This window comes from Epargyreus clarus, unplaced genomic scaffold (assembly GCF_041222505.1).
Source record: "Epargyreus clarus isolate Ecla_fem2 unplaced genomic scaffold, WU_Ecla_fem_2.2 ptg000017l, whole genome shotgun sequence".
Lineage (NCBI taxonomy): Eukaryota > Metazoa > Arthropoda > Insecta > Lepidoptera > Hesperiidae > Epargyreus > Epargyreus clarus.
Window position 1 is genome coordinate 1,331,717 of NW_027332225.1, and position 21,913 is coordinate 1,353,629.

The following is a 21,913-nucleotide window of genomic DNA, read 5'->3' on the forward strand; positions in this document are numbered from 1 at the left end:
TGAATAATTAATGTAATATCGACAATGTATCGTATATTGAAAATTAAAATAATTTTAATTATTAAATTCCACCTTTTATATTTCTTATTTCTAGATATTTAAAATGTTCTAGAATATTTGTAAAATGTGTAAACTTTAACAAATTAAGGCATGAAGTGATTAGCCATATTGTATGAACAGTAAAATGTACCTATTTAAATAATTTTAAATACTAGATTGTAGTCACTGCTTCTTATGTCGATAATCCAATAAATAAAGAAATAAACACGATGTGATTGGTACTTATTGTATACATTACTGCAAAGGGCACGATAATGCAGAGAAAGAAAAAACCAGGAGAAACGTTTTATCACTGGAAGATGATTTCTTCTAGACAATATTTAGAAAGAAAATATAGTAAAATAATTGCTTAGAAATTATAATACGTAGACCACAGACCTGACATGTCTGTAAGGTAGACAATAATTATATGTATGTTTTTATTAGTAAAATTCACGTAAAAGCAACATAGTAAAAAATATAGGTAAGTGAGAACACAATGTACGGAGAATAAGAAATGAATGAAATACCTCTGAAAACCTTTGCGAAATTTTAAACTTTTCATCCACTTTAAACTTATTCTTTTCTTGTTCCTCCTCCTTGTACTTGATATCTTCGTCACTCTGATCAACCAACTCAATGCTTTCATCTTTCATCATAGCAGCATTATTATCTCTTATATTCTTCATTATCTTTGCGTTTTCTTTGTCATTATCTCTTGCTGGAGATCTCTTATCGTCATCCGTTTTGTCCACCCGATTTTCAGGACTCGCTCTCTTAGGACTACCGACAAGAGTTACTGAGCTGAGGGCGCCAGGGGAAGATGGGGATGTACCTGGTAGATTATATTGTATTAGATATAGAAATGTACATTTTAGTAAAGGGATTTGGTACAGGTTAGAATCATAAATTGGATTTAGAATTATTACCTTTTAAAGTCTCGTTGCTCGAAGATGTTGCCATTATTTTAGGTATAGTCAAATGACTACTATCTTCCTCCACCTTTGTTAGTAAGCATGGGATAAACAAGTGACAATTACAAGTTAATCAGCGCCTTAATTTTAAATTATTGACTTTTGAAGAGACAAGCTATAAAATAACTAAAACCCATATTACCTTAGACACAGAAGATTGACGGCGCGACGGTGCGATCAAGTATGGTGATAATTTATCATCCTCCTCACCTAAAAGTATTTTAACAAATACGTAAAAATGTATAAACACTTTTTATAAAAGTCTCATAATGCTATTAAATTACAAAAGTATAGATTACTTAATGAACTAAGAAGAGAAGAAGATATGAGAGGAAAGATAGAAGAAGATCGTATAGGTCTCACTTTTCCTGGATGCCCTCCAAAACCTTGCTTGCCAATCTCTATCGCTGTATTCTGATCCATAACCTGAAACAATGATAGAGTTAGACAAATGCAGAATCTTAATTTAAATTTCAGGAAGTAAATTTTGCCGGGAATATAACTGTTCATTTGAATGCAGAACATCCAGGGTACAGTAAAATGTATTATAGTCCGCGCCGAACTTGTAATCCGCTCTGAAGTTGTTTCGCGCAGGTGTAGTCAGAGAGCCAATGCTATCGAACACAACCACAAGCATATACTCCGTAGCAACGTAAGGGCACACTAACGCAGCTATGTACCCGTGGGCGAGAGCGGGCAGCGGAGGGTGCCGGGGGGGTCAATATGGTGTTGCGACGCGACTTGTTTCTATATTTAGAGCGGACTAGAAGTTTGGCGCGGACTCTACTACTGTAATTCCGAACATCACAAAAACAAATGGCAAACAGAACTATAACAGACCATCATTTCAATGGCCATATAAAACCAAATGAAAGCTGTTTTGATGATTTTTAAAATTTGATTTTCGACTAGTATCTAAGTACGGTACCTGATACTGTGCTCGCAGCGCTGGTCTTTCTAGTGGCGTCAGGTGGAGGAGCCAGATCAAACTCTTGCTGGGACTGTTCGTAGAAGACTTGCTTCAAAGCCTCCAGCACTGTTACACCGTCGGTAAACACGCGGTATGTCAGCAAGAAGGTGTTCAGAAAATCGACTGACAGGAATCGGAGATCTACAGAAACAAAAAATAAGAATACGAAGTACTTGATTTTTACCAGACTGTTCTGGAAGGGTTATATAAATACTTTATAAGCATAAATATAAACTTTAATTGTTATGGTTTATCACAAATAATGCAGAATCACAACTTTCTGTCGTTCTATGTCGGTTCACAAATATTAAAATGGATGTGTGATCAATGTCAGAACTCCTTTTCTAAATAGAGTTAATTAAGACCTATCGACGGCACTTTATGGATAATGCATCCGTTTGCGCATAATTTTCTGCTTATACTTTAAATTAAAATGTAAGATATGTCCATATCTTGCAGGAAACATTTAGAATGATGTCAAGAATACTTGAATATAGACTCATAAAATATTGATCCTTGGTTATCTTACCAGTAAGTCTCTGTAATAAACGTTGCGGTGTTGCCGATCTGATCTGCGGCACCTTACAAGAGTTCAAGGTCCTACTGAAGCGTATATCCACGTCATCGGTGAAGAGCGCCCTGTCTGACCGGCAGGCGGGAAGGCTAGCTGATGCTGCACCACAGGAACCACAGGCACGGAGCAGTTCTGTTAGCGCTGCGCTCTCCATGCATTGAGCCAGCTCACTGGTCCAAGCGGCTTTCTCTTCTAATGTTGCTGCCACTATAGCAAGGTAATATGAAGTACACTTAAGTTATTTAATTAAATGGCTAGTAAGTTTGAATAAGTACTTACAGCAGAATAATTTCTTGAATGTTATTTAAGTAGTAATACGTTTAGAAGTAAATTTTATAAGTTTTTAGTTGTATGTATAATTAAACTTACCCAAATGAGCACAAATCTGTTCGCCCTTGACTTCGACTAGTATTTTGAAGTCTTTTCCTTGATATATGTCTCCACCAGGTGACGAACAGACTGATGTAGAATCTGAAAGAATATTAGTTTTGTCAAGACAAAACTCAGTAATATTAATCAATATATCTCTAATTTTAGGCTTTTTAACATTGAATCCGATGGATCTTTGGGTAAAAAGTAGTCCATAACACTTCTTCAATCGTCCTTTAGAGAAAATACGAAAAACCCCTTCAATCATTTTCAAATTACCCACATAGATACAGTACACACTATTCACATTATTAAAGAAACGTATACCTACCTCCTTCTTAATGGTATTATTTTGTACTTACAGACAGATTCAAATTTTCAGTCCATAGACAGGCAACCAGGACAGGATTTTTAACGAGAACCTGCTTTATAAAAGCTGGGAAAAGACCAATACCATCATCATCATGGTTCGAGGGGTCCTCGACAAGCAGCGCGTCGTGCAGCGGCAGGCGGCCCGCCGCGGGCAGGTGCAGGCGGCCGCCCGCCGCGCGCGTCGTCAGCAGCAGGTGGTTGCTGAACAGGAACGCCTGCCGCGCCTGCGGGGACGCGCGACGGCCCTTGCCCACCACTTGGGATAGAGTTCCTGGACGGAAATTGTTGGAGAATAATAAGTGAATTCTATAAATAAACCCTGGTAATAGCTGTATTTAATGAAATAAATATAGATACGGGAACAGATGAGAAATCCGAAGAATCTGAAGATCAAGATGAAATCGAACTAGGGATGGATACCGACACAGATGTGGCACAAGGTTATGGAAATGAATAGTTTTAAGGGTTAGTGGCGTCTATAGCGTATATCAGGCAAGTAAGGACTAAAAACCAAGTGTTATAAGAATTTTCCAGGTTCGAATGTACACACCAACAGTAGTAAATTAAAATAGTTGAGATCTCTCTGCTCTGGATTTTATGAATATAGAACTCTAGATCTCAGGCAATATGTAGCTGCTAATAGTCGGTTGATAATAATGATGCGTATATACTAAAACATCCTCACAAGAACTGAGACACCATACCTTGACGTATAAAGACTTGGTTGACATCAAGAAGGATGTCGCAGCCTTCGATAATCATTCGTTCCACGGCCAGATTTTTTCTCAGATTTTCTGTCTCGCTCACCTTAAAAACATAAATAGAAACATTCATAGAAAAATACATTACTTACTTGTATTAAGAACTAAGTTAAGTGAAGTTCAAATGTTTGAAGTCAATCAAACTTAATTAAGTAGCTTAATTTCTTTAAGGCATATTTCTAAATATCTATAATATACACGAGTGACCGTCGATATCGTTGACCGTCAGCGACTGTTGGCGACTTTCGTCTACATGAACTGTTGTTTTACCTCCCTAAGATTCTCACTTTGGCGGGAGGTTCATATTTAACATAATGATGACTATGGGTATCTTTCATAGACTGAGAGAAGATCCTTAAATATTACCTCGTCGTGCATTTGTCGTGATAATTCTTCAAGCTGCGCCCGCGCATGTTGCAGACTGCGTCGCTCCACGTGGTCGTGTGGTGTATGCGCCAACAGCTCGTGTAGCGTTATTATGTAGCGTGGGATCTATTGGAATAATTGTATTGTTGAAAGAATAGGACATAACATTCCGGAAGACCAATAGGAAGAACGTGGCCATTGTAAAGAAATTAAAATATTTAATATTATTATTTAAACAATTTTATTCATGATCCACGTAGGTTCTGATGAAGAGCTAGCATGAGAAGCAGCGTAGCACTGCTGTATTCTGGTTTATAGGGTGTACACTTGCTTACAAGATGTGGTCCTTTGTTTTCAAAGGTATTAATGTATCTATGGTTTTCATTTTATTTAGATTAGATCGCTAGTGAACATTTTCATAGACCACTTAAGATCGGTGGACATCAATAATATTTGTTATTTATATTAGCACCTTTCATAAGGTAGTCGCATAAGATTTTGCCTAATGAGTACAATCCTAAAATCAGGAGATCAGGTCAAGAAATCCAGCCCAAGCACTCTGAGCTTCCGATTTCATGCAATTATTTTTACAAGTGTCTGTTTTACATTTCTTACCTGATGCATAGGATATGTCAAAAAAGTCTCCAGTGACCGACTCTGGCAGGCCGGCTTGCTTTCCAGCCGCGTGAGGAGTTGCGCGAAGGGCTGGGTCTGCTTGCACTCAGTCAACACTTGCAGCGAGTAGTGGTGGTTCCGCACGTACTCCTGGTAGATGGTCAGCATCGGCAGCAGCATGTCGAATAGGTCTCCTGTATGCAACCAACTACTAAGTATATGTTTAGAATTGGTGCGATTCCCTGCGGAATTGCTACGATTACACTTATTTTCAGCTAAAATTCTCTAAGAGTCGTTGAATTGTTTTATCTTAAGTGTTGGAATGCACCTGGGGTTTACGCCGTAGAACTCTACAGTTTGTAAAGAATAAAGAATATTGAAATAAAAGAGTCTTTAGGAGACATTGTAATAGTTAAGATTATAAAGAAATACTTCAGTGTTAATGAAGAAAAGAGGTTTCTGATCTAGCATTTAATCTTAAGTAAAAAAAAAAACAAAAATGACATAATAATTAATGTAGTGCAGCATGTTACCATTAAGGCAGTCAAGATTCTCACCTAATACAAGTGTGGGCCAGGACTCCATACGGGAAGTGAGGCCTTTGAAGAATATCTGGTGCAGAAACAGAACAGTCTCGCTGTTCAAGAAGATGGAGTTCACATCTTCATGGGTGCACGGTGGCTTCTTTGAGCTGGCCGCCATTTTGAACGGGCGTAGAAAGCAAGTTACCTTTGAATGAGAAAAATATTCAAATGATATCAATATTACAGCTCAGACCAAAGTTGTTCTCTTATGCGGTTCATCCGAGACTTTTAGATCAGGAATGAATTTAAGTATTAGCTAGCCACTGCAACTGCAGCTACAATTACATTTCTTTTTTTAATTTACTTACTTAAGTAAGTAAAGATTATTTATTATTTGAGTTGACTATTGTCTTACCAATATTTCCATTTGTTCGAGGTATTCTTCCTCAGCTTCCACCATTTTGAATACCAAACTGCAATACAAAAACAGCTAAATGTATATGTAGAATAAATGTAGAATAAACAGTAATTTGAAGTGTTGTTCATAGTAAGTACATTGAGTAGGTACAGGCCTTACTATGAGTGTAGATTTTGAGTACTTTCTGTAGCTTATTATTATTTGAAAACAACTTCAAATAGAAAAGGAATAAGTGAACTTTAACAAAAATATACCTGAATTACTTGAGGCACAACGCAACGCGTTTGTATATCTATCTTACGGCAGCCAACAAACCAGATATAAATAAATACTCACAGCAACTTAATAACACTACAATCCTGGTATTTGTACCTTTAAGGTATTGTAACAATGGTACTGAATTAAGACCCCTATGGCATAAAGCTTCTATTGAAAAGGGCCAACTTAGGAATTGTAAAAAGTTTTATAAATTGTTAACTACCTTGTTAACTTCCGTGAAGCTTACTTCAACGTAAAGTAAAAGTTTGATAAAAGTGTTCTGAACGTTCACCGTACCTGTTTCTCTTCCTCATGCTCTCAGCGTGAGGGCTCTTGATGTACTGGTCCACGATTTGCTTCCAGCGCCGTCGACATAACCAACCGCGGAAGAAACTCTATTAAAATAAAATTGATAGTACCTACTTCATTTTCTATATACAAACGCTTTTACCTAATGTTTTAACAAGAGAAACTTTACAAAATAGGTAAGGTCACAAAATGTTTTCTACTTTGGTTTCATATCGACCACTCAAAACTCAAAAGTATTTTACAGTAGAAAAACATTATATGGTATAAGAAATAAATTATTTCTTCATTCATATCTGCACATTTTGAGAAAACTTGAGTGATCCTTGATTCGTAATATTCAAAGTTTGAAGTGTATTTGCAACTATTCACCGTTTTGAGCAAATGTGTCAACCACAATAAAATAAATGTGATGAGTTACATTTATAATGTAATGCGATCATACCTGGACTTTCTTGATCTTCCGCAACTCAGCAGGATCAATATCTTCGGAGTCACTCGGGGATAGACTGGTTGTAGAGTTCGCTCTGGTGTTCGTGGGCTCATGCTCCTTCTTATATGCGCACAGCTAAAACATATTATCCGTCATAAAGAAGGTAACTAGGTACTGTCAGCTAGTGAAGGTCAGAAGCAGGTCAAGGTCAGGTAGCAGGTCATTTTGGTCCAACGGTAGCACCACCACCAATCCATTTGCTTATCAGGAATATTCAGCTAGCTCTGGTAAATCTGGCTTGGAAACTTAGTATCCAACTTACTCATATGAAGCATCATGCATGTTTGTTAAAGAAAATCCCGGATACTTTACATTAAAAGCACAACCCCACTCACAAAGGTTAAAGGGACATATGGACAGGCACAAATTGTTAATACCCAAATGTCGGCACAAACGCTTAAAAAGAATGCCCAGTATTGCATAATAAGAATATATAACAAATTACCAGTGTTTCTTAAAGATTTACCGAATCATACGTTTAAATAAAAATTAAACAACTGGCTTTTGGAGCATAGCTTTTACAGCCTGCAGGATTACATGACATTAAGTAGTAATCACAGTTCTACTTGTAATCAGGTATCTACTTACCTTTTTCAAATTTAGGTCAGCAACGTCATTTCAACGTTTCAGAGAACATATACACAATATTACCTGTAACCTTGCGTTACTCCTCTCTACAATCATGCAAAGTGCTTACAGCTGGCTGATATTCTAAAGTTCTTTGAAGGTGGTACTCGTAGAACTCTCTGTGGTTTGACTCTAATGGCACCATCGCCATACTTATTTATGCTTTGCATCGCCATACCTATTTTAATCCCTACTGTATTCTGATTTGAAGGAGTAAGGAAGATATAGACGACCCGCGTGGCGGAGCGGTAACCATGCCGGTCTGACGCGCAGATGGTCCCGGGTTCGATCCCCGGCCAGACAGATTTCTAAGTGATGAATTTAGAGTTCTGTTTCTGGGTCTGGGTGTTTGTGTATTTGTCTCTGTGTGTGTCCATGGCACCCACGATACAGGGAATCCTAGTGTGAGGCTGTTAGTATAGAAAGCGTTATATCCGAGACATTTTAGCTAATTCGTCAGTAGTCACTCGTAGAACCCTAATGATATCTGGGGTTGTCTTTACTTATACAGATGTCTACGTTAAGCAGTGTATTATTAAAATTACCTAAAATACCTAAAACACAGATTCTACTTTAAGCAAAGTATTTCAGTTTTTCGTATACCTCGGTCCTGAGCTTCTTCACTTCGCTGCTGAGCTCGTCGCATTGCTGCGCGTACTGCCAACGGGACGTGCGCTCGCTCTCCACTATCTGGAGCAGGTGGAGCTGCTTCTGCTCCAACTCCTCTTTCTGGAGCAGGAGCTTGTTGAAACTGGAAATAATTAGAGATAGTTATACTCTTCGTGGTTCGACAGCGATACCATGCTACGGCATTGGCGCTGCTGTATCCTAGTGATCTTGAATTAGTAAGGCCACTATGGCTAATCTCAGGTATGACCCACCTTTATTTGGAGTTGATATCAGATGTCAATGAGCGACGGTGACCACGTAGCATCAGGTAGACTGCATGCTCGTTTTGAATTATGTTATCTTTCAGTATCGAGCAATTTGAAAACGTTTGATTTTTTTTATAAAACAACCAAATGGTTTATTTACTCGTATATTGACAAGAATACGTTTTCCCTTATTACGCACCTTAAAATTACGTAGGCAAAATATATATTTATTCTCAACGACAATTTTTCATATCAATTACAAAACCCTATTTAATTTTTTAATAAATCTGTAATTTTGAATTAATAAATTCAAAGTCACTATGACAAAACATATGGCGTCTAACCACATCCACTCCCTACAATACAATCCTGCCTATTCATTTCGGTGTGATTAGCGTACAAATTGGAGCGTCATGTTACAATTCTCCTGATGTTATTATGCAGTATACTCATATATCATTGTTAACTAGTGGCTTTTCGCTATTGGGTAATAGATGGCGCCACATGGTCTTGAATCTCAGGTTTTCAGGTTTTGGAACATGTTACAAAAAATATGCGCTCGCAATCCAAAACTCTAATTTAATAAGAGATCTCCCTTTACTAAAAATCTTTAACTATCGAACTAATACGGTTGCATCTATTCAGGTCCGATTCAAACTTCATTCTTCAGGTCCAATTCAGAGGACTTAAGTCCTCTATTCTTAATCATCATCAACCCATTATTGTCCCACTGCTGGGCACGGGTCTCCTCTCAGAATGAGAAGGATTAGGTCATAGTCCACCGCGCTGGCCAAGTGCGTATTGGTAGACTTCACATACCTTTTGAATTTTTTTTTATAAATCTCTCTGGTATGCAGGTTTCCTCACGATGTTTTCCTTCACCGTTTTGGCAAGTGATAATTAATTTCCAATACGCACATAATTTCGAAAAATCAGAGGTGCGTGCCTGGGATTTGAACATCGGACCCCTCGATCAAAAGGCCGAGTTTCTTAACCACTAGGCTATCACTACTTATTCTATTCTGTTCTGCTATTCTTAATATGTGACAGAAAATTGAATGTTAACACACCCTTTCTTCATAGAAATAGCACCGCTTAACTCTGCTGTTATTAGGCAGAAATAGGTGTAGTAGCGGTAAATAGCAATGACAGCTTAGTGGTTAAGAAACTCAACCTTTTGATCGAGGGGTCCGAAGTTCAAATTCCAGGCACGCACTGATTTTTCAACGTTATTTACGTATAAGTAATTAATTATAACTTTCTTAGACGGTTGAGGAAACCATCGTGAGGAAGCCTGCACACTTGAGAAATCGTAAAAAAAGCTTTCAAAGGTATGTGAATTGTGAAGTCTACCAATTTTCACTTGGCCAGCGTGGTGGACTATGGTCTAATCCTTCTCATTCTCAGAGGATACCCGTGCCCAGCAGTTGATAATTGATAATTAACTTTTATGTACCGTTCCTGTATTGTTTAAAGGTACAAAACGAATAAATAAATAAAACAAACAAACAAAACGTATTATTCTGCACTGCCAAACGCTGAAAGCTAAATAAAGGCTTTATAAATAGATGAAAAATTCGATGAATTTCAAACAATAGGTTTCAGCGTAGATGACAAAGCAAACAAACAACTCCATTGTTTGTTTGATATTCGGCTGCAGATGGCGACGCTGCAATGGTTGACATGTATACTTTAGGGTTCCGTGCCCTAAGGGTAAACGGAACGGACTGGATAAGGTTTTTTTTTATAATATAGGAGTAGCAGACGAGCAAGCAGTCCACCTGATGGTAAGTGGTTACTGCCGCCCATGGACATTTGTAATCAATCCCAGATAGGATTAGATATTCCTACCTGAGGTCGGCGACAGATGCGCCGTTACCTCTGAGGACTAAGCTGGAACGCCTCGGAAAAGCATGTCTCCCTTATCACACCCTTCAAAACGGAACACACCAGCGCCGGAGCAGCGGCGCGTCTGTGGCCGACCTCAGGTAGGAATATCTAATCCTATCTGGGGTTGATTCCAGATGTCATTCTTACCATAGGGTGGACTGCATGCTACCGTAATAACAAATAGGCACTAATAATCAAAACTACTATAATAACAAAATAATAAAAAAAAACCAACAGCACCTCATACCTATCTATAAAAGAATGAGCAAAGAATATACAATAACGCTAGCTGAAAATAGTTGTGTTGCCGTATAAATAATAAAATGTTAAGGATGAACAACCCTTATCAGTTAGGGGCATGAAAAATAGATAGTAGCCGATTCTCAGACCTACTTAATATGCATATAAAATTTGGTGAAAATCGGTGAAGCCGTTTCGGAGGAGTATGGTAACTAACATTGTCTCACGAGAATTTTATATATTAGATTATCCTCCGAATGGTATTAATAAAAAAGTTATGGAACCACCCTTGTGCGGCCCGACTTGCATTGGCGGGTTTTAATATGAATGCAGCTAGACAAACGCGGTCCTTTCTTCGTTCATTTATTCCTTGCTAGTTTCTCCCCGCGGCTTTGTTTGCGTCTAGCCTCTTTCACTCGCTCTCCGCACAATATCTCCCCTACGAGCTTTTGCCCGCGGCTTCGCTCGCGTTACGAAGTAATATTTTCATCCCCTATTGTATCCCCTTGGGGGTAGAATTGATCAAAATCCCTACTTAGTGGATGCCTACGTCATAACATCTACCTGCATGCCTAATTTCAGCCTGATCCGTCTAGTGGTTTGGGCTGTGCGTTGATAGATGTCAGTCAGTCACCTTTGAGTTATATATATTTAGATTTTTCAATGGTTTGTTTTGATCTTTGATCTGAACCTTCTCGTTTTTGGAAACCCTTATCCATCTATGGGATAAATTAAATAAGATGGTGTGGCCTGCTTTTTCTAACTCTTTAGTTAGATACACATATCCATGTCCAAACATATACATATATATATGAAAAAAAAAACACAAATATGAATACATATTTAGAGAACACATTTAACACAGTACTTACACGCTGACACAAAGTGTAAAATAATAGTATTCTAAATTGTTTTACATACCCGATACATACCCGATAGTCAAAGAAGTCGGTTAGTTTCAATTACAAATAAAATTATTTTGACCTCTTTAAAGCAACCTCATGTCGAGACAAAGACCATGAATGCGAGAAAATGTGTCTTTCCATATATTCCGCATACATGGAAAAACTCATTTCGTTTTGAAAGTACGGCACTAAAACGAATTTCTTGTACTTATTAGCAAGGTGCTTACATGAAGTAGCCGCAAAGCTGTAACCACGCCACGCACTTCCATTTCCCGGTGATTAGCGGTCCACAGCTGCCAGACTCTTATGAAGACCACAGTCTGAATAATTACTAGAAATGCCTTGAATATTGACTTTTTTTAAGATTTTTTATGTAATATAGGAGTAGCGCTCGTCTTCTATACATTCCATCTGATGGTAAGTGGTTACCATAGCCCATGGACTTCTGTAATCAACCCCAGGTAAGATGAGATTACTACCTGAGGTCGGCCAGAGAAGCGCCGCTATTCCTAAGGACTAAAACACTACGTTTAACACTGCTGTTATTATGAAGACAGTGTGGCGGTGGTGCTGCCGGAGTTTCTATTACTCTATTTGTATAACGCTACAAATCAAAGGCACAAAACCGCAAACACATTCTACAAGTCAACCATTGTTTTAGTTCACTCTGTACGCAAACCGCAAGTATTTTTAGATTAGGGGTAACCGCAACGGTACAAACACATCCGCAGTACTCTGCCGCACAAATCCATTATTCTGACGATTGATTAATCTTACTCTGCTTTATTATTGTGTTCTATGTATTAATTATGTATGTGTGTGGTCTGTTATATTGAAATAACTAAAGGTATTGTAGTCCTATGTACTAGTAACACCTAATTATTAATTTTGTAGTAATTGTCATAGTAATCTAACTCAAATAGAACCAGTATGGTTCAACCAGGGGTGCTACTACCACAACTATTTCTGATGTGAAGCAGTTTTTACGTTTTGATGGGAGGACGTGGATGTCAGCTAACTTGCATAAGCATCTTTGTTTAACTTTAGGGAGAACATCGTCCTGTATATTTACAGACTTACTCAGGTGGACTGCAAGTTCTTTTGGCACTACATCTTAAAAAAATAGAAGTTCCTCCCTGAGGCCTGAGGATATTTATATGCCTTGTGTAAGTGTATATTAGCACAATGCAAGGAGTATATTACCACGTTACAAGGCAAGGAGTGACGTTGCTGCCTCCAGATTCGAACCACCAATCTACGCTTATTGCACTGCTTATGGGAAATAATCAGTCCTCAAGGACTCGTAAATAGCAATAAACAATCAAGTTATTTGTTAACAGAAGCTACGCCGTAGCGTCGTAGCCGTAGTCTATACGTAACACACGATACAAAAAAAATATATTAAAAAAACTGTTTTAAGCGTCTTATATATCGGCCTTAACCAAGATTGTTGGGCATTCGCTTTAAACAAATTATCAGAAATACATCCGATCCTGTACCACCGCTCCCATTTCCACCATATAGTCCCGAACGTGGGAACTTGTTGTGTACCCTTACCATGAGTTTTAACGTTTTGACAGTTATGACTGTTTTGGTATTTGTTTACGTCTTTGCCCATACAAATTCCAATTAGCGTCCCTAGCGGATTGTATCAGAACTATAGTGTCAGTAACGTAACATTAAATGTCTAAATGAACAAAATGGCGCTTTATGTTTTGTCTCTCTTTTTTGCGAACATGTGAGACAGACAAAAAGACTTGAGCACTTATTGTTTCGTTTACTCAGTGTACTGAAGCAAACGGAACAGAATAATGGATTGAGTAAACGTAAAATTGTGGGATGTTTTGAAAACTCATGGTAAGGGTACTGGGTTCTAATATAGCCCAGGCAAGTCACTTAGGCTAGTTAGATATAATTTAGGTTAGATTTAATCAAAATTTGTAACATTCAGTTTTGATTAAATACATATATAATAAGTAATTCGGTTTTTCTGTATCCTGGCGGCTGCATCTCGACGCAAAACATAACTAGCTATACTTTAACCAATATGTTGTCATGTGAGTTAATTACAAGTAGCTACGCCGTAGCATAATAGCCGTAGCATTTACGTAGCGCACGAAACAAAATTAAATAATTTCTTATTAAAATATGTGTTTTAAAGCATCATAATTTACTGAATATGTTTTCCTATGAGTTATTTAGTTACGCCGTAGCGTCGTAGCCGTAGTCTATACGTAGCACACGATACAAATAGTTTAAGATAATACTAATCAAATCAAATTCGTTTATTATGGAATGTAGGTAAACTAGGTACATGTACAGTCATAAAATAATATGCCTCTACATTCCCGCAAGCGGACATATAATAATTATAAGAAATACAAAAAATATATACAAAAAAAGAAAAAAAATTACAATGTGAATGATAAAAATGATGTACATAAATTTAATTAAAATTACATAAATTTAATTATAGGTAAGAAATACAAAATTTAATCAATGTCGAAGATAAAAATTACATATATTTCATTTAGATATTATTATTAGTGCAATATGTTCTCAGTTATCATCAAATAGAATTATATATCCGAAAACTACTAACTAGTTGCTCTAAAGCGTCTTAATTTCACCAAGTGAGTTAATATGGATTTTCATATTATGACATTTCATATTATACTAAAAGTGTGTGCTTGTAAGTTTCTACCAGATAGAATCCAATGCGTCATAAAATTCTCAGTGAATAGATATTTATAGATACGGCCAAGTATAAATAACTACGTGGAGTTCTTATACAGTTTCTCTTTGACAAGCTCAACTAAAGGCACCTTCTATTTATCTCTAATATAAAAGGGTTTATATGAATACAATAGAATGCTTGTAAAGCACTTCATGCCGACTTCTTATTTACAATATCGAAGTAGCAAACGACCATATAGTCCACCTGTACCCTTACCAGGAGTTTTTACGTTTCGACAAATATGACTGTTTTGGTATTTGTTTACGTATTTGCGCATAAAAATTCCAATCAGCGCCCCTAGCGGATCGTGTCAGAACTAGGAAATCGTATGGGCCAATACGCAAACAAATACCGAAACAGTCATATTTGTCGAAACGAAAAAACTCCTGGTAAGGGTACTGGTTAGTGGCTGCTGCCACCAATGGCCATCTGTAATCAACCGCAGATAATAATATAAAATACCCACTTGAGATTGGCCACAAAAGGCTAAGGACTAAGTTGGAACCCCTCTGATAAGTATGTATTTGTACTTCAATACACTAGGACTGTTGATGTTCACCACTTGACTAATGATGTAAGGAGCAGGTTGGGACCTTGCAGCATCCTGGGTCACGGCCAGAGTGACCCTAATCCGTTACCATGGCAATGGAAACAACCGTCCAGATATCGTTTTCTATTTACAACCATTTTAACAGTAACAGTAATTTGTATTGTACTTCAATACACAACTACTGTTAATATTCTAACTACTGGTAATGTTTAGAGTCGGTTGGGAACCTGCAGCCTCCCGGCCCACGGCCAGAGTGACCTTAATCCGTTACCATGGCAACGAGAGGAACAGTCGAAGCGTTATATTTTTATTTGCAATCATTATAACAAATTATAAATTTGTATTGTACTTCAATACGCTACTACTACTAGTATTCCTGTCAGCAGCGATCTTAAGAGCACGTCTGGACCTTGCAGCCTCCCGGGTCACGGCCGGAGCGACCCTAATCCGTTACCATGGCAACAGGAACAACCGTTGAGACGTCATTTTCTATTTACGACAAAGTATCTTAGAAGTACATAAGTAGTACCTCGGTAATAATTTGTATTGTACTTCATTACACTACTACTGTTGATATTCACTACTAGTGATGTTAAGAGCATGTTAGATTTTTTATCGACGGACAAATGTTCAAACAAAATCCATTAATAAATAATTTATTTATCATAATTGTCACATGTATCAATAATATTTTCTCTATTTATTTGTCTATTTTCCACAATATTAATTTATCAACCATTATTTTTCTATCATGCGTAATTGCGTAGTAGACCAGTGTCGATAATTTTTGAAACCAAAAAAAATTACAATAGAATGAAACCCATTGGAAAAGGAGGGGAATATGATCAAATAGAAAGGAAAAATAAATTACGGTCGATCCGAGTTCGGGAAGTGGGAGGGGGTGGGTTTTAAGGGTAAAAAATGGTTTATCTTGATTTCCGGCTAAACTACACGTCCTATGCGAAAAAGTTAAATGGCAAAGTTGTAGGTAATAAAAAGATCTACAACTTTTGTATTTGCAATTTTTTCACATAACCTCAAAATTTGGGTGAAAAATTCAAAAAACCAAGTTTTTGGTTTTTTATTTATATCTTCTTCAAAAAAAATTTTTTTTTTACGAAATTTGGTGAAAACTTACCTTATTATGTCCCAAATACACTGTAATTTATTTGATTAAAAATATTTATTTTTTCGCCTTATTTTCACTTAATATCAAAAAAGCACCCTAATTTTCAATCGAAAATTCTGACGTCAAAATATCAGTTTTTTTCAAAAAGTTTGGGGGCTTTTTGTTCGTTGAACAATCTACTTTCTGATGGTGTAAAAAAATATACATTACTATAGGAAATGTTCTCAGAAAATGCAAAAAATTGAAAAAAACCCAAATTCGAAAAATGTTTATCATTATGTACAATGTTGAGGTATTTATTAAAATTTACACTTTAATTACTCAAAAAACGTAAGATTTCATGTTTTATTGATAAATAAAAAAGTTGCAAATTAAAATATACTTCAATAATTAACAAACAAATAAGTTAATAAAGTTAATATTTAATAAGACATCTACAATATTTTGAAAAAGTTGTAGAATCTTATTTAAATAATATTTGTAGATGTCTATTTACTGCTGTTTTAAGATAATTTATATACCTGAGTGACCTTCGGTAAATTTTAGCCCATTGTAAGTTATTTCATAGAGAAGTGGGGACGGACCTAGGAGGGTCTGGGCCGTACTACATACCTGCTATTTCGTAGCAGCTGTAAAAACCGTTAGCCAGTATTCGAGATACAGAGCAGTGTACAACATCGTTTTTAAAAATACACGTGCAGGCTCAGTTACTCTAAGTGACTTGTGAGAAATTTACTTTATTCAAAAAATCGTTTGGAATCTACATAGCAAGGTAAATACAATCTGTATTTTAATCTATATTAATCAACTTTAGAATAAAAATAGTAATATTTTCTTTCATAAATAGTATGTTTAACATAACATAACCTAAAAAATTAAAATTGAATGATATTTTAGTACAAGAATAAAAAATAGTAATTTCGTTTATTTTATACAAACAAATTTAGTTATACTCATGATAAAACTTTGAAGGCATTATTAATTTAATTTTGTCTTTTCAGATTATCAGTATGGATGGATCTGTTTGTATAATCTGCAATAAGTCAGATGACAAACAATTGTACATAATGATAAAAAAAATTTTTTCGAATTTGGGTTTTTTTCAATTTTTTGCATTTTCTGAGAACATTTCCTATGGTAATGTATATTTTTTTTACACCATCAGAAAGTAGATATTTCAACGAACAAAAAGCCCCCAAACTTTTTGAAAAAAGCTGATATTTTGACGTCAGAATTTTCGATTAAAAATTAGGGTGCTTTTTTGATATTAAGTGAAAATAAGGCGAAAAAATAAATATTTTTAATCAAATAAATTACAGTGTATTTGGGACATAATAAGGTAAGTTTTCACCAAATTTCGTAAAAAAAAATAAATTTTTGAAAAAGATATAAATAAAAAACCAATAACTTGGTTTTTTGAATTTTTCACCCAAATTTTGAGGTTATGTGAAAAAATTGCTAATACAAAAGTTGTAGATCTTTTTATTACCTACAACTTTGCCATTTAACATTTTCGCATAGGACGTGTAGTTTAGCCGGAAATCAAGATAAACCATTTTTTACCCTTAAAACCCACCCCCTCCCACTTCCCGAACTCGGATCGACCGTAATTTATTTTTCCTTTCTATTCGATCATATTCCCTTCCTTTTCCAATGGGTTTCATTCTATTGTAATTTTTTTTCATTTTTTACCATTTTTAAAGGCTTCGGCCCTGGTCTATAGTATTCCAAGCCTGTTCCAAATTCCAAATTTGAATGTCGCGCCATTCAAAGTTCTTGTGATTAAAGTTTTTAATAAGTTAAACTTACGACGATACAATAGATATGCATCCTAATCATTTTATAACATTATCATAAAACGACTATTAAAATTATTATAATAAATTACTACTATATCCTATGCCCTAAATTAGTATATTTATTTATTAATTGTTATTATATGGTATAAATCCATAGATCACCTAGCTCTATAAATACAACTTTATGTTATGACGCTTACAGGATCTTGCAGCCTCCCGGGTCACGGCCGGAGTGTCCTTAATCCGTTGCTATAGCAACGTGAGCAACTGTAGAAGCCTCCTTTTCTATATGCAATCATTGTAACAGTAACAGTAACTTGTGTGCACTTCTATACTCAACTTCTGTTAATATTATTTCTACTAGTGATATTAAGAACATGTCAGGATCAAGCAGCCTCCCGGGTCAAGGCCGGAGTGACCCAAAACCTGTACTTAGGCAATGGTTACCATAGAAGCGTCGTTTTTCTCTTTACAACTGAGTATATTAGATGTACAGATGTACATAAATAGTAGCTTGGTAATCATTTGTATTGTACTTAAATACACTACTATTAGTATCACTTTCAGCAGCGATCTTAAGAGCGCGTCAGGACCTTGCAGCCTCCCGGGTCACGGCCGGAGTGACCCTAATCCGTTACCATGACAACGGGAGCAACCATTGAAGCGTCGTTAAATTTCTATTTGGATCCGTTTCCAGCTTGCCAATTGTTGCTTGTTATTGATTGAAAGTACGGGAAAAGTATTTCGTGTCGAGTTCTGGCTAACTTTACAATAACACTCGGAAATGTAAATTGTTTTGCAAGCTTCTTCTGGTGAAAGGTTCGGAAATTTTATGTTATGTTGTTATTTTTGTACGTACAACAATTAAAAATGAATTTAATACGATATGCCAGTTTATTTTGTTATTATTTTTTATTGTACATTTAGAAATCTAAATTGCATGTGTTTTTTTCTAGTAGTTTAGTAGTTTAGTATATTCAAGTAGTTTAATGGTTAATTTGTTTAAATAAGATTGAAAACCAGCGAGCGAGGGAAAGGACATGAGAATGAAAATAATAGAAAAGTCGCCATTTTGAACTAAAAATTCATTTAAACATCAAATATATAAATAAGGAACCGAGGTAAACTTCGATCACTAATAAGAACGAGGTAAACAATAAAATATAAAAGATAGCATTTTAAATATATATTAAAAAGTACAAAATAAGTAGCATTTAATGTTGTTAAGTAAACAAAATTATTTTCTATAGCACTTACTTATTAAAATTTACAACGTAAGAGAAAAAAATTATGCGATCGTAAATTAATAATGGTCTCATTTATTTTCTACAACCGTTGAAGTAAATACAAACATATTTTAGATGTATTAAACAGATCTACACGCGAATTTGATAATGATAAAATTTAATAAAAGAAATTTTAATAAATACTAACAGCTTAATGAAATAATCACTCTACACCTGTTAGAAGTCTATTTATATTATTTTATTATTAAGTAGTATTATTTTAATTATTATTTTCATGATGTGATATTTTCATAATATTAAGTTCTTATTTATTTAATCACTGGCGGGTACGATTGTATCAGTTAACATAAAAAAGAAAAAGAACGGTTTTGATGTTTGACTCTGGCGGCACCACCGCCACACCTATTTCTGCATCATAACAGCAGTGTTAAACGCTGCTGTATTCGGGTTTGAAGGGTGTGGAAAGGGAGACATACTTTTCCGAGGCGTTCCAGCTTAGTCCTCAGGGGTAGCGGTGGACCTGTGACCGATCCTAGGTAGGAATATCTAATCCTATCTGAGGTTGATTACAGATGTCCATGAGCGGCAGTAGCCACTTACCATCAGGTGGACTGATTGCTTGTCTGCGACTCCTAAATTATAAAATAACATAAAATTATATAACGAATTACTTAGAAATACAAAGAAACAAAGAGTTAGTGTCATTCCATATCATCGTGACAACATGACAACAATTACAGGTATCCAATGTCACAAATTGTTATATCGCGTGTGGCGTACTATCCACCGCTCGATATATGAAACGGTTAAGTTTAAAACATGTTACGACGGTGTTTTCATCCTTTCATTATGTTACGGGGAAATCTTTCCAAAAATACTTAAACATTTTTGATGATATTCAAGTAAACGAACAAACAGTAGGCCTTGTTGTATGTGGTCACCAGTGTTGGGCAATATGTAATCTAACTACTGATTACTAACCACGATTACATATAGTAATCATAATTATAACTACCGATTACAAAAAGTAATCATAAAAAGTTGTTAAGATTTTGATTACTAACTTATAATTGTAGTTGCAATCACGATTACATGATTACTTTTCATAACTACATATTTAAAATGACGTTGGGCCTTTAAAAATCGCATACACACGTGCGAGTCGTTCATGTACTGGTCGTTTGCTAGGTAGTTAGTTAAGAGCCTGTTAGAGCGAGAGTGCAGCGCTAAGTCCTACCACCAAACAGACCATACAACACAACTGTCATCAGTTGTTTACATTTCATTGTGGAGGGGAGGGCTGGATACCATTATAAAAGGCATGCATTAGGTTGACAGCGTCACTTAGCGATTAACCGTCGTAGAGTCAACTTACCCTGATGATGCTCCGTTTTGGAGCGAAACACGTGTTGGTGGTGGTATGTATGGTGGTGTATATTTTTAATTTTTGCATCTGCATGCATCCTTTGAGGGAGGGAGGGTGGTACATACTGCATGGTTTAAAATATATACCATCATACATATTTGTAGCGAATTGTTGCGAAGTAGTTTTAATCTTAACTTAATAGCATGGATTTCCGCAAAGTAACGCCTGATACAATTAACTATCAAACAGACCATAGGCGGGAATCGAACCCACACCTTCGGGTTTTAACTCGGGTAGTTGTACAGGCTGTACTCTTATTCCGTTTTATTTAATTACAAAATATAAGTCCATAGAATTCAAATAATCAGTAGTTATAACTACTAGATTGCAGCAATCAAATTAATAACTACATCGTGTAGTTTGATTACTGTAGTTAAGTTATGTTACGATTAAAAGTAGTTAAATACATTGTAATCTACTAAAAGTAGTTAAATACATTGTAAAGTTAACTACTTTAATCGTAGTTAGTAACCAGATTACAAATTGTAGTTAACTTCGCCCAACTCTGGTGGTCACTGCCGACTTTATATTCCAAATAGGATTGTATTACTACCTAAAGACGGAGGATGTGATGCTACCCCAAGGATAAGTCAAAACGACTCTATTTTATCACACCTTTCAAAGCAGAACACAGGACGCTTAACACGACAAAAACAGAAGGGAAGGGCGGTGGTGTTCAGTGGTTTTTCTACCATATTTACAATCTAATTCTTCTGGAAAGACAGAGCCCTAGGGAAGGTTAAGGGCATGAAGTTCGAGGCACAAACCCTTTCATTGACACACGTTTTTAATAACCAATCTATCCAATGTTTGCTACCAAAGATCGAAACCTTTATAAATGTTAAATTTCGATGTTTATTAAAATATCGGAATGAATATTAATAACATCACGAGAGCAATCCATTGCACAACCAACTTTCAATCCACTCGGCTGTCAATTTAATTTAATTAATTGCCGGCAACTTCACAAAACACTAAACGCTATAAATGTCAAACGTTGACATTTAGGGGTACACGTTTTTGTAACGTCCAGTGCAACCTGAACTGAATATTTCATGCATCATGCCTCCGTGGGCCGTGAAGCCAATCGAATGAGCATATGAAAATTTTATTCATCTGAACCTTGCAATACTTTTTGGTTGTTAAATGTTGTAGAGGTATTTAATGCGAGATTTTGCCCGCGGCTTCGCTCGCGTTTCGAAGTAATAATTTCATCCCCTAATTTATACACTTGGGGGTAGAATTGATCAAAATCCTTTCTTAGCGGATGCCTGCGTTATAACATCTACCTGCATGCCAAATTTCAGCCCGATCCGTCCAGTGGTTTGGGCTGTGCGTTGATAGATCACTATGTCAGTCAGTCACCTTTGAGTTAGGTATATATATTTAGATTGTGTACGAAGTGATCAAATCAAAGACGGGGCTAAAAGGCTACCCCCATCAAACCAT

General features: G+C 36.1%; 1 protein-coding gene across 1 annotated transcript in view; it reads right to left on the reverse strand.

The window, feature by feature from the left end:
• LOC140749164 (ras-specific guanine nucleotide-releasing factor 1) overlaps positions 1-21,913 on the reverse strand; it is a 38,610-nt gene that overhangs the window by 8,356 nt on the left and 8,341 nt on the right. The window contains exons 5-20 of the mRNA XM_073082207.1: positions 8,270-8,417; positions 6,992-7,114; positions 6,538-6,635; positions 5,980-6,037; positions 5,598-5,769; positions 5,041-5,234; positions 4,426-4,551; positions 4,003-4,105; positions 3,381-3,569; positions 2,927-3,028; positions 2,513-2,764; positions 1,942-2,124; positions 1,377-1,439; positions 1,156-1,223; positions 969-1,041; positions 570-874 (exon numbers count right to left, since the gene is read on the reverse strand). Of these exons, the coding sequence (XP_072938308.1) occupies positions 570-874; positions 969-1,041; positions 1,156-1,223; positions 1,377-1,439; positions 1,942-2,124; positions 2,513-2,764; positions 2,927-3,028; positions 3,381-3,569; positions 4,003-4,105; positions 4,426-4,551; positions 5,041-5,234; positions 5,598-5,769; positions 5,980-6,037; positions 6,538-6,635; positions 6,992-7,114; positions 8,270-8,417 (2,257 nt within the window). The remainder of the gene's footprint in view (positions 1-569; positions 875-968; positions 1,042-1,155; positions 1,224-1,376; positions 1,440-1,941; positions 2,125-2,512; positions 2,765-2,926; positions 3,029-3,380; positions 3,570-4,002; positions 4,106-4,425; positions 4,552-5,040; positions 5,235-5,597; positions 5,770-5,979; positions 6,038-6,537; positions 6,636-6,991; positions 7,115-8,269; positions 8,418-21,913) is intronic.